The sequence below is a fragment of the Benincasa hispida genome, chromosome 9, assembly GCF_027475165.1.
Source record: "Benincasa hispida cultivar pf3 chromosome 9, pf3_genome.v1.1, whole genome shotgun sequence".
In the NCBI taxonomy this organism is placed as follows: Eukaryota; Viridiplantae; Streptophyta; class Magnoliopsida; order Cucurbitales; family Cucurbitaceae; genus Benincasa; species Benincasa hispida.
The window spans coordinates 47585916-47599917 of record NC_143486.1 but is presented as its reverse complement, the minus strand read 5'-3'; the positions used below and the strand labels follow the sequence as shown (position 1 = coordinate 47599917).

Genomic DNA, 14002 nt, shown 5'->3' with positions numbered 1-14002 from the left:
GCACCTAGGGCTTTGAGCCTTTCAATGCTATATTTCTTCTCAGAGTCTGCCTATACTGAACTTACACTGACCGCTAATTTCTGAGCAATTCTGTCAAACACTCTATCCTCTAACTGAGGATCTGTCCTGGCTTGAGGCGTACTCGACTCTCCCTCTGATGTCGTCTCCTAATTCACAAGTTCTCTAACTCTTCTCTTCCTTGCCACTAGGTTTCTTCTGACCTCAAGGTCTCGATTGGTAGGGTCAGTATTCCCGTCTACCGTCTATTTACTCTGTCTGCCACTTTATCTCGACATCTTCTCCTATTAATTAATTAAAAGGGTTTTCAAATATAAAATGAACAAAAATATTTACAAATACAGTAAAATGTCATTGTCTATTAGCGATAGTGATAGACTACTATCAGTGTCTATTACCGATAGATTATGACATTTGCTATATTTGAAAATATTTTCAATAGTTTTCTCATTTAAAACAATTTTCCTAATTAAAATTAAACTTAAATTTAATTTTAAAAGTAATAAAAAATAGTGAATTAATTATTATTTTCTTAATGATTTTAAATTTTTTAACATAAACTAACACTAATGACAGAAAATACATATTTACTAAAAAAATCTAAGTTAAAAGTGTAGATCTTCAAACATAAAAATCAAATTGAAGCAAAATTCAAATGGTAAAATTGTAATATTTTAAAACTTAGAGACTAAATTGAAACCAAATTCAAAATTAATTAATTGTATAACATTTTGAAATAAAAATTAGATCCACAATCAAGGGACCAAAAAGATATTTTTCCATAAAATCTATTAATTAAACTTACAAAATTCTCTAAAAGGCTAGTTTAGGTAAAAGATTGAAATGACATCACTTCGTTGCCAAGACAATTATTAATTATTCATTTTAGCATTGAAGGTTATTCTTTCCATACCAAATAAACTAAAAACACTCCTCATTTCCCGTATGCGCTGATTATTGTCGATTCCAATAATAATTCGAAAGAAATTTATTTAAGAATTAAAAAATTGCAATTCACACCATTACATATACAATCACTAATGTTGAGGCTTGCAGGATTCCCTTCATCCTTTTAATGAGAGCGATTATTCACAATCTAACCATGAGGTACCTTTTGGTCATCAAAAGGATAAACTGAACCCAACCAGCAACATTTGTGGAAATTCTTATCTACTTCTCATCCAACAAAAAGGAAAAAGAGATAAAATCTAAAACGTAAGCCTATTTGGTATCTTCATTATTTCCTTTACATTTCTTATAATTTTTAAATACAATTGTTAAATTCTTAATCAAATTCTAAAAATAAAAACAAATTTTTAAAAACTATTCTTTTAGTTTTCAAATTTAGGAGTAGCTTTTAAAATTGACTAAAAAATTGATAATAAAAGAAGAAATTTAGATATAAAAGTAGTCTATAAATTTAATTTTCAAAAATAAAAACAAAAAACCAAATAGTTACTTAACAATGACTCAAATCTTAAAACAAACGGATTCTGCCTTATGACCTCATAGTTGAATACGGTACTTATCTATTCTTATACTTTCACTTTTCTTTTTTCTCTTTGTTGGTTGAAGTCAAGATTGAACTCGTATTCCTAGAAAATTAAAAAATTAAAAAATTCAAATTTGGATTCAATGTTTCTAGGAAATATTTCCTATGTTCCACTATTTCATGATTTTCTTTTTTTGGGTGTGATTCTTGTTCTTGATGTAAAATGCATGCCCTTAAAATCCATATTTTTAGCAGGCGATTACAAAATAATGAGCTGTAACCAGCAATCAATGGTCCTTTTTCTTTTCCTCCTTCCCAAAGCCCGCAAAGGCATTAAGATTATTAAACTAGGACTTTGAAAGGAAAGAAGAAAGGTTTTCATGCTACCTCCCCATAGTCTAGCTTAGTCAACAGCCAAATACACCTCAATTGTAAATGTAATTATTGAAAACTAAGAAAATTTCAACTATCCAAGGCATAACCCATAAAGAAAGAACCAAGAACTTGTAAGCTCCGAATTAATTGTCAGCAACCTCGCCATGCTGAGTTCGATTTGCACCACGAAAGGAAAACCCTGTAAAACTTACGCAATAAAGAGCTTACTGCTTATAACACTAAAAAAAAAAATCAAAGCTCGGAACTTGACATATTTCAAGTTTGGGTAAAATAATAAAATCTCATAGAGATATCACTCTATCAAATCAAATACGAAAACATTTCAACAGTATGGAACGTGGCAATTCCCACAGCTCACAAATTCATGGAAAACCGCTTTAAAAACATGCTTTCCAACAAAGATCTCTCATTTCAGTATCAATTTATGAGACAAGCCGCAATAACTTATGGGAGCACAAGTATGGAAATAATATCCCTACAAAACTTGAAATCTGAAGAAAACTGAGTATTTTATTTCCGAAATGATTTTTTTTCTTTAAGGTTTGAAGTTTTACCCTCTGGAAACACCACATGCTGAAGATTTTCTTCATAATAGCTGTTGGTTTTGGAGACTTTATATGTCAAGGAGAAGTCTTCGTGGGTCTTCCACAACATCTTTGATGCGGCGCAAAAAGAACACTGCCTCTCTCCCATCAATGAGTCTATGGTCATATGTTAGAGCAATGTACATCATTGGCCTTGGGACAACATTGCCTCCAACCACCACAGGACGGGAGACGATCGAGTGCATTCCCAAGATTGCCGACTGCCAAGAAATTTCAAATTCCGGTTTCTTATCAAGAACAAGAATGAAGAGACATCTAAGAAAGATGGTAATAGTGCAGTCCAGTTTTAGAATTAATGAACCAGCAAATCATGGATACTAATGCATCGAACATTTAGGATGTGAGGGAATATGCTGACCAATGACCCCAATCGACCAAAATAAATTTCCATGGATATCTTTGTTCGTATTAAACTAAACGCGCGTTTGACTGATTCTAAATGGTTAAAATCAATTTAGCTAATATGAAAATTGCATTCAATAGTGTAGAAGGCAAGTTGCTTCTCCCACCAAGGATGGTGTCTTCTTGTGGAGGGGGCGGGGAGGCAAGATTTATAAACACAAACCTGAGGGGGATTAATAATGGGGGTACTCAAAAGGCTTCCATAAACACCACCATTAGATACGGTGAAGGAACCTCCAGCCATCTCGTCAATTGATATGGTACCATCATTTGCCTTCTTTGCAAGGGTGTTTATCTCCTTCTCTATCTCAGCAAAATTCATCTTATCAGCATTTCGAATGACTGGCACAACAAGACCCTGCAAGGAAAAATGATGAAACATAATGTTGCAACCTTGTATCCCTTCATAATTTATGATCTACATCGTAACTTGTAAGCAGAACCATCAGTTCTTTCAATAGATTTTGGTCCAGGCTAATTTATATTTGTATTGTGACCGCTGAATTCAAGCTGATTTGATGTCATACTTAAGAGACCAGAAATTCCTAGAAGATGGCCCTTAAAACTTCACATGTGGTGATCGACCATTACAAAATATGGGCCATCTCAGAAGAGTAACGCTCGTACATTTTAAACCTCACGAGTTGAAGAGCAAAGCTAGAATATGGTAAGGATATGGTAAGGAATCTATTAAAAAATCAGGAGGAATCAATGGGCATAAACAAGCAGGGATTTGATAAGATAACTCTCCCCTTTTCTGTTTGCAATTAACCATTAGGTCCTTTACAACAAAATCAAAACTGCAACAAACCTTGGGAGTGCCAACGGCTATGCTAATGTCTATGTAGTCTCTGTATATGATATCATCCCCGTCAATCACAGCATTAATAATAGGTTGATTCTGAAGCCCACTGACAGCAGCCTGAAACATGAACGGAAGAAAATGAATTGGCATACACTCATATCTCGCACTCATATCTGGAAAAGAATATTTAAAACCGAAAAAAAAAAAAAAAAAAAAAAAAACATATCCACAAAGTTGACAGATACATACTTTGATAAATCCAGACATAAGACCCAACTTGACTCCGTGCTTCTCAGCAAAAGCATCCTTGTAATCAGAACGAAGCTTCATCAAATTTGTCCTATGTAGAAGCAATTCGTAAGTTAAAATGAAGTTGTAAAGAGTCTGTTGAAAATGACGAGGATTAGATTAACTAATGCAAGAGATGTGAGGATAAAGCCAACTAACAGGAGTTCGTACTAATAAATGCATCCAATAGGTAACTGAAAACCCCTCCACATATCCTTAAAATGCCCTAAAGATAACTCCAGCCTAAGTGGGTTTACATGTACAAAATGGGAGGAACAGATTAACTAATAACAAAATCAGTCTTTCACTTTCAATAGCATCCAGGCATGACATGACAGACAAAAGAAATTGAAACTAACAACGTTCAAGGTAAAATAGAAGCAAATAGAAGCCTGCAACGATAGTTTCTACATAGGTAGAGGAAACCCAATGCAAAAAAACCTGCTGGAAGTCAGATAATACAATAGGTGTAAACCTACATGTCAACTTCATTAAACGTCGTCAACATAGCAAATGTGTTCTGAGAATCTTTCAATCGTGTAGCAACCCTCTTTCGAAGCCTTGTCATTGGAACCTAAAGTCATGACAATTCCGAGTAAAGCTAGTCATTACAAACTTACAGAAAACAGGTGAATACATATTAAAGCCCTGCACATTTTAAATTATGTTCTTACTCGTCTTTCCCTATCCTTCGGTGGAAGCTGGGGTTCTGTAGCTGAACGTTTAGGAGGCGGTGGAGATGGTGCTTTAGGCTTCTCACTGACCGTAGTTTCAGCTTTAGGCTTTTCTATTTTTTCAGCTGGAGCAGCCTGAGGTGCAGCTTGCTCTGATGTCTTCTCAGAAGGAGCAACATGAGTTACACCTTCACCAGATTTTGAAATAACAGCGACCTTGGTACCTGGTTCCACCGTATCTCCTTCCTTAGCAACAAACTGACAGCATTTATATTAATTAGTCATCAATTTACAAAAAGCCTAGATAAGGAAATTAACTAGCAGGGCCAAAAATAGTCACCTTCTGAATAATACCAGCCCCTGGACTAGTGACATCAATAGTAACCTGATAGAAAATGATGAGCAGAGGATTTAAAATATGAAACGTATATCATTTTCATAGGGGAAGGGAAAGAAAATCAATTTTCAACTACAAATCTAAAAACCAGCACCTTATCTGTTTCAATTTGAGCAATTGCTTCATCCAATTCTACTCTATCACCCGGATCTGCCCTCAACATATCAGAATAATTCTTACTAACCAAAAAAGATTTGTGTATTACGTACCAACAATCCATATACTTGAAAAATAAAGGACATACTCTTCAGGAATTTTGCCAGAGTTCCATCAGTAATAGACTCAGCCAATGGAGGGACCACAACGTCAAGCAGGTCCCCTTTCATACCAAACATGACAATAAGTTAATTACAAAAAGACAAAAGGGTTTGCATGCACAAATACAACTAACGAAAAAGAAATTTGTGCACAGAGAGAGCTTGCAATATATTTTTCATTGAATAAATAAGCAAGCAAGCAACATCAAAATGGATATTGCTTTAAGTCTCATACAACAGCATGCCCAAACACTCTCAATTATGATTCAATGCCAAATTTAATGGACGAGTAAATAAATCATTCCAATTCCTCAAAGTGATGTCAGTATAACAAAGTTAAAACTGTATCAGCAATTTTTACCTAAATGCAACATCTTACACACCATTTGGAACTCACAACTGAGATAGATATCCTTCATTAATGGCATCACAGTTACTAGATTTTACTGTGAAATGAAAATTCTGTTCATTGTCCCCCCACCCCCGAAAAAAATATAATTTTTGTTATAAATGATGATGAAAGAAAGATGGCATTTTTTTCAGTCTTTTTATGTTAAGGAACTAAACCTTTCGTTCATGACATGGAATGCAGAAGAGGAAACCATTGGAGATTACATAAGGGTTCTCCAATTAGTGTCATATTAAGTGTCCTTTCCTAATGTTGCAAGCATGATGACCGCATCAGCTAACAGCATTCCAACTAATGCCCACGAAATGTTCATGATGAAACACAGGCAAAAATAATTAAGAAAAGACAGATGCCGCACCATTATCTGAAGAGAAGTTACGACCATTCATTTGGATCATAGGTCTCTGCTGCAAACTTGCAAATGCTACCCTGATCACCAAATAAAAATTAAAAACCAAAGGGGGCAGTAGCAAAAGAACTAATGAATAGTTCACATAAAAAAATAAAAGAAGTATTCTACATGTGCCCCACATTTTGGTGTAACATTGTTTCAATAAGAAATCCAACATTGGAATGGTTATTATAACATGTAACAGAAGAATTATCTACCAGTCAAATGACCAACTCCTATAATGTCTTAATGGCTCAAATTGAATAGGGAACAACTGCTCATGGAAAACTAATGACAACTCCTATAATAGATATATAATGTCTTCAAGCTGTTCCTTACTTTTGATGGAAGTCGAGTTTCAGGTTGAATTGGACTTCACAATACTCATAAAAATTCAAAATTAAAAAGGGAAAATTGGGTTTGCATTGGTAGTGAGAATTTCAAACCCAATACAGCACCAATGTAAACTCCATAGCCCCGAAGAGAGGTCGAAATAGAGGACGGACTCCCAACACTACCAGACACTTGTCATAAGAACAGAAAAGTAGCACATGGGCCCTGGCATTGCATTTTAACTGCTTTTCATACAAGTGGGAACCAAACCAGGCAACGGGGTCATAAATTTTTAGAAGCTTCAAATTTGTATCAAGTCCTTCATGACAAACCTAAAATTGGAAAGTTTTGTCTGAGCTGAATTTTTAGGTAACAGTCATTTGGGGTTAGCCCTCAGAATAGTGACTTCAGAAATAATTTACTCGATGAGTAATTGTCCACCTCATTTTATTTCCTCTCTTACTACAAAATCCATTTAGCACTCTCTGAGGGCCAAGTCCAAATTCATTATTTCTCTGGATCAGGACTTGGTTTCCTCCTCCCGAATCTCACAAAATAAATTCTTCTGCTTCATCAATGGTTGCTCTACCAGCCATCTGACCCTGGAATGCAAGTATTATTACCATTAACATGCCTGATACTAAATCTGTTAGAAAGCCTCAATGGCTAAATGGTTACGACAATTTCCATGTTTTATAGAAACAACTGCTTTCAACAAGCAAAAATGAAAATACAAAGACATACAAAAAACCCTAAATGAATGGCTCTCTTGGTTACGTTGTGCCCTGACCCAAGTTTCTTGGTCATGAATATTTGAATAGGACGAACCGCCCCGTGGTTTGCTCATAATTATTGATACGGGCCTTTTCCACATAATCCACATAAAAAGGGAATCTTTTGTTACAATAGAGGCAAAAGTGATGTGGATTATTCAAGAATCGAAGTCGAGTTGCTTTATAAAAAGAAGATATCAATGAACTTCTATGAAATGGTTTCACGGGATTTAGCCAATTTTCATGATTGTGGGATATCATTGAGAGATAGAAAGAAGTGTTATCAAAGGATTTCCTACTATTATTTCTAGTATGGAATGAGTCAATCATCCACTTTGGATCTTATTGAATTGAACAAAAATGGTAATATTGTTCCTCCATTGATCAAGAATTTCGATTTTTGGGGGTTTCAATCTTTTCAAATGAACGATTTTCCAACTGATTCTAACAACTGATTGCAGAGTTGATCATTCATACCTTTCAATTCATAGATGTGGATCTCGAACCTATGAATGGGGATATTCCCGAAACTCACAAAGAAAAAAGGAAGTGAGTTAGACAAAAAGAGAAGAAACTTGGACAAAAAGAAACAAAGTGACTTAGACAAATCTTTTTTATCGAGAACCTCATACCAATCAATCGAATATTGATTAATACGTAATCGATCGAACCGAGAGATCCATGAATCGGGATCCTAATGCATATAGATACAAATGGTCCAATGGGAGCAAGAATTTCCAGGAACATTTCATTTCTAAGCAGAAGAGCCATTTTCATTACTAAAGAAAGGGGAACCAAGAAAATGTCCCGTTGGAGTCAAATTATATGTCTTGGTTGGGGACTGCTCCAACACTTATATTTTCGGTAGTATTGTGTGAACGATAGATCCCAATCTTCTATCTCCTTGCCTTTGTCACCTATCCTCCATTTCCTCCCCGACTACTTCCTTGTTAATCAACTCTGAGTTGATCGCCCTATCTCATAGGTAGATGTAGACCTTAGACACTTTTGTTTTAATTTCTTTGTTCAGTCATTTTCAGCAGGAGAGTAAGATTTTTGGTCACTCGATCCTTTGAAAGGACTCTCTTGCATGTCTTTATCCATAGGTTTGTATATCACTTGTTCCTTTTCTTCCCCTTTATGCTCCATTTTAGATAGGAATTCCCAAGAATGTCAAGTTCTTTGCATGACAAATTTTACATTGGGGGTAGCACTATGGACTGGATTGAAGTCTCTCTTTCATCTTGTTGGGCTACAGTGATGAACTCTTCGTAACAAGGCACTAGTGGACTTAGAGCCATATTCTTTATTGCAATTCAACCGATTTAATTTAGACTATTTTCTCCAAGTTTTTTGGGTTAGATTACTCATAATAGATAGTTGTCACAAAATAGTTTAGAACTACTAGACCAACTAGAGGCAAAAAGGAGGGGGGGATGGTCCTGAAGACTATCAGGAGGGGAATTCCTTGGGACGAATTACATACCTTGTTTTACTACTTTGAAGATCCTTGGAGTATTGGTGGTAACTTTAATATCACTTGTTGGGAAGACAAAGGTAAGGTACGAGAAAATTCAATAAGCTTATTGAAGATCTTAGGCTTTTGGAAAAGGCATTGCCACTGTCTAATGATCAGTATAGTTGCTCAAGGTTAAGTGATGGAAACTCTCACCCTTTAATCAATAAGTCCCTAATGTCTTTGATAATTCAAGGGTATCAAGACAAGCTCACACTTTTCGTATTCACTTTCCATTACTATCTGAAGCAGGTACTTTTACTTGCGGTACTTCGCCTTTTTGCTTCTTTGATAGCTGGCTGTATATTCCAGATGTCAAATGACACATGATTTTACAGATTTGAAAGACTTGTGCTCAAGCTAGATAGATAAGAAAAATGTGTGAAAGCTATAGAAAATCTATACGACATGATCGTTCATATGGGCAGGCAGCAATTGTCATTATTTCTAAATTGTAGAACCTAAGAAGGGTTACTAAATTTTGGTATGCTGATTTTGAAGAAAATAGATAAGAGAAAAAACTTCGTCCAAACTAGTTTTTTATAACAATAAATCGGAATCTGCTTATCCTCTTCTTTCTTTTTTATCTGTGACTGTGAGCGTTCAGGCACATGAACTTCAACTAATATTTATCCTATTCTTATGAACTAGAAATCAAAACTAGAATTAAAGGTGAATTTGATGGAATTATATTGTTAAATTACAATTTTGGTATCCATGAATTGGACAGTTAGAACTTAGTCTTATGGTTTACAAGTAGAATTTAAAAGTCCTTACGATTTGATAAAACCCCCATAAGTAGTCCCTACTCTAGGAATGTGCTTTGAGATTTAAACAGACCTTAAAAACCTAATGATCTAGCATATTAGAATTTCTTGAATTCCATTCCTCTTCCTAAGAAAGGTTTTAGAGAAAAGTAGAGATAGCCAAGGTATAGTTTCCTTTCAATTGCCAATTTCTCTACTCTTATTACAAGGACACTAAGAAGGAAGACTCGTGCTACCAGAGACTCATCACGACAAGAGTCCCTATCACCAAAAACTTCCATTGAGAATGAATGAAAGAATACATGAGGGCAGTATGAAAAAGCCCAAGCCAAAAGGAGCGAACAAACAGAATAAAAAAAACCAAGAGTCCATTTCCCACAAGTAGTGATGTGGATATTCCAAGAAAAATCCTTGATTGAGCAATGAGCAACAATATCCAAAATATGCTTATCATTCACTTGTCTTTGCCATCAAAACTCTATATTGCATTTATCAAAAAGAAAAATTATGAGGTTTTACAGACACTTGTTTTTAAGGCAGATATATTTGGTCTAACTATAAAGTTTGGAGATAGATGGCCCAAGATTTCTATCAAATGAAAAATGAAAATTCAACAATAAGGACCGCAATGTTTTTAAAGAATAAAAAATTAAACATTTGAAAATACAATGAGTGTAACCATTCAGAGACTAAAATAGGATTAAACCTAATTATTCCCAGTAGAAAAACAAGTTCGGGGACATCAATCCAAAATTAAAATAACAACAATTACAAAAAGGAAAATTTAGGGTATAGCAACAAAATCTGTTTCTGAATTATCAAATTGTTTGAATCAAATAAGAATTAGCAGGATTTTAAATGACGTGATATTATAAACCATAGATGATTTTGGACTCTCAATTTAGTTTGGAATAAAATAGATTAGACGTGAATGTACCAATACTTAGTTATTTTTTTGGTTCAGATACCCTTTTGGTGCCTCAATGTACTTTCAATGTCCAATTTTAGCTTTTCTACTTTCAATAAATCTTAAATTTAGTTTCTCGAAGTTAATTGTTATCAAAATTGGTTAAATAATAATAAAAAATTTCATGCAAGAAAATAAAATGTGAACATGTTTCTAAAATTGATGGAGAAAATGCTATAGATAATAATTTTAAAAAAAATCAATAATAAACAAGCAATAAGGTAAATCTAAGATCTATTGGAAGTCCAAGGACTAAAATTGGGAATGGACTAAAACTGAACAAGTCTCACAGTACAAGGAACAAAATGGTATTTTAACCTTTTTCTTTTGTACATCCATTTCAAATGTACTAAAATTTTGTTGTGTGGATGTTAAGAACATTAAGAAAATGATCAATTTACGATAATATCCTTCTGTTAAATGAGATCTTAAATCTGATAAGTTAAATTTTAAATTAGTTTTACTTTAAATTAACATCTACAATGTCTAACTAGATTAGACGGGAAGGTTTCTCATGTATGAGATGTAACAATCAGAGTTGTAGTCATTTCACCTTCAATTTTTTTTTTTTTAAATGATAAAAAAAATAGAAGAATTCGCTTCAAGTCTATTCAGTTTTGAAATCCTTTAAAATCATGTAGAAACAAACGAACCATATTAAATCGAAATTCATTTCTGATCATGACATGGGACAAGCAGGCCAAAGAATAGTAAATTGGTCCGTAAACACATCGATCAAATGTAGCAAATGATAGCAAACACCACTCACCAAGAAAGAGAAGGAAAAGGAAAATAATATTTTGCCTCAAGGTCAAAAGTAAACATGAGCCACATACGTAAAGTATATTGGTAACTGACCTTAGAGATTGAGGACTAGCAAGGCCACCTGCAACATACGGAATCAATCAATCAAAGGAAAGCACATACTTGAGCTAGTTCCACGAGGTAGGAGCTTAAAAACAGTATACACAGACGCCATAGTCAAAATTACCAGGTGAAAGTAGGTGAGAAAAATTTCTGACATGTCCAAAGCTTCTACACTGGTGCAAAATCTAAACATGTAAGAAAGACAAGGCACGTAAGAGATTCGTGAATAAATTATTGCACGAAAAATAACCAAATAACATCCCATTCAATTTTCATTTCAGTACCTAGAGAGAGTTATCAGGAAGACCAAAGAGATACATAGCAAATAATTAAGGTGTATAAGAGATCAATCGTGCATTATCAAAATATGTCGACGCAAAGTAAAAACCATCTCCAGACAAAGCACACGAGGAGACAAAAACTTCAGAAAACGCAACTACCTCTTTCTCAGCACCGGAACGAACTCTTCCTGCAGAAATGGAAGGTCGAAGTCCCCGCAAATACTGCGCAGAAAACTGAAATGAAATCATTACAAAAAAATCAAAAAATATACGCCTGAAGAAAATGGATAGAGTGCTCTGAAACTTACCAGATTAGAGCCTCCAGACGCAATCCGTCGCCTTACGACTCCAAAACTCATCTTCTCAACTTCTGTTCAAGCAAGTAAAACAAAAACCAGAGCGCCGATCAGAATCCACATAAATGCAGTCTCTCACGATTTAGAACACATACAGAGAGAAAAACAGAAAGAAACTTCTTCCAAATCAAATGCGCACAAACAGAAAAAGAACAATACAATCAAACAAGATCAGAGAAAACCGGTATTCCAAAACAAATATCTCAGCAGCGAAATGAGAACTCAAATCAAACAAAAAAAGAACAAGGAACGTATCGATTGAAAGCGCTTACCGAAACGACAGAGACCGTAAGAACTCGGGGGGATCAAGGCGGAAGAGCTTCAGAGAAAGACAGGGAGAGGAGGAGGAAGAGAAGGGGAAAGGGAAAGGGAAGGGGAAGGAAAAGGAATGTTCTAACACGTTTCGATTTGCTTCCTTTACGCCATGATTTGGAAGGCTCGAGGTTCTCACAAGGTGTGGGCCACTTCAAGTGAGCTTGGACACGTGTCGTGTTTTTATTGGAGGATAGTAGAAAAGTCAGAGGAGTTGGAGAAGGTGCTCCTTGGGCTGGATATTTTTGTTTTTATTTTTTTATTTTAGTCCCGTTTTAATTTTACTGATCCCCACTCTTCTTGGGGGAAATCGTTTTCATATTTTTTGTGGTTTGACCTTTTTGCCCCTCTTGTAATTGTCTTATTTTGAATTCAACCTTTGACCTAATTTTAGCAGTAACAAATTGCAAGAATTTTGAATTTTCAAATAGAATATAGAGAGTATGGAAAGAAATTATTCCCCAAACTTGCTTGAAAACCTTGGCCTAATTTTCCGTACATAAATTAGATATTTTTGGGAAAAAAAATATCCTTTTTGCTTCTATATTTTGAAATAGGAAAAAAAGAAAATACACATCTTTGTTACCAAAGTTTTGAGCCAAGTTTTCATTTTGGTCCCAATTTCAAAATGATATAGATTTAGTACTACAGTTTGAATATAGTTTCAATTTAATCTTAAATATTCAAAATGTTACAATTTTACTTTTGAGATTTGAATTCTGTTGGTTTCTAAGTTTCAAAATTGTATATTTTTAACGTCGATTTTTCATTAAATACTCATTTCCAAACATTGACATCAATGTATATTATTTAATTTGAAATAGTTATTAAGTGAAATTTTAAATCAAATTTTAATGGTGAAATTTAATTTATTATAATTATTATAATTATTTTAAATTAATTAACAGAGTTAACATTAAAGATAGAAAATGTGTATTTAGTGAAAAATAAAACTAAAAGCGTAAATCTTGAAACCTAGATATTAAATTGAAACAAAACCTAAATCTCAAGGTAAAATTAAAACATTTCAAGACTTAATGAAAACCAAGCTCAAAATTTAAGGACTAAATGTGTAACATTTTAAAACTTAGGGACCGAATAAAAACTAGACTCAAAACCTAGGACCAAAAAAAAAGTAAAATTTAAAGTTAACATCATATACCAAAAATAGCATTAGTGAAAGCTCGAAGGTAATGTATAGTGTATGCGCAAGTTTATTGTATTTTTGTACTTTATTTGTATTGTACATTGGTCTCCCTAAAGCTTTAGGACAACTCCCTTCCCCATCTTTTCTCTCCACCCACTTTAGTGAAGGTGGTTATCTTTTATGGCAAGCAACATAAAAGAAAAACAAATATCTCTCACTTATCCTAAAGCTTATTTCCTTCTAATCCTGTACAACTATATCAACAAAATACTCATCGTTCACAATCGATATGGGATAGTTCTTCTACTGTAGTTTTGAGTTGTCGGATAAGGGAGGCATTTGCACAACATACTATCCCATTTGATCAATGTATTATTCCCTACGTTCAACAGACAGGTTTCCTTGGGGTTACACAGATCGGATTTATCCAACTTGATTGGCACCTCATTACTGCTTTAGTTGAGCGTTGGAGACCATAAACCCACACATTTCACCTACCTTGTGGGGAATGTACCATTACATTGCAGGATGTTGTCATTCAGTTTGGGT

General features: G+C 34.4%; 1 protein-coding gene across 7 annotated transcripts; it reads right to left on the bottom strand.

Annotated features, from left to right (window-relative positions):
- Window positions 1-1723: 1723 nt before the first annotated feature.
- LOC120085665 (dihydrolipoyllysine-residue succinyltransferase component of 2-oxoglutarate dehydrogenase complex 2, mitochondrial) lies at window positions 1724-12540 on the bottom strand. Of its 7 annotated transcripts, none has more exons than XR_005484011.2 (16): window positions 12267-12540; window positions 11947-12008; window positions 11798-11872; window positions 11482-11542; window positions 11349-11376; window positions 6102-6172; window positions 5322-5396; window positions 5172-5227; window positions 5021-5065; window positions 4681-4938; window positions 4486-4580; window positions 3968-4058; window positions 3725-3835; window positions 3077-3271; window positions 2461-2711; window positions 1724-2084 (listed from the first exon to the last, which is right to left on the bottom strand). XR_005484011.2 is itself a non-coding variant. In XM_039041792.2 (15 exons), the coding sequence occupies exons 2-15, from the start codon at window positions 11995-11997 to the stop codon at window positions 2520-2522; spliced, it is 1404 nt and encodes a 467-aa protein (XP_038897720.1). In that variant the 5' UTR covers window positions 11998-12008; window positions 12267-12540; the 3' UTR covers window positions 2167-2519. The 7 variants fall into 7 exon arrangements, 4 of the variants coding, with proteins under 4 accessions (XP_038897720.1, XP_038897721.1, XP_090174031.1 ...); XR_016532153.1 differs by having other exon boundaries at window positions 11798-11860; window positions 12267-12420; XR_016532154.1 differs by having other exon boundaries at window positions 6102-7069; window positions 12267-12392.
- Window positions 12541-14002: the final 1462 nt, after the last annotated feature.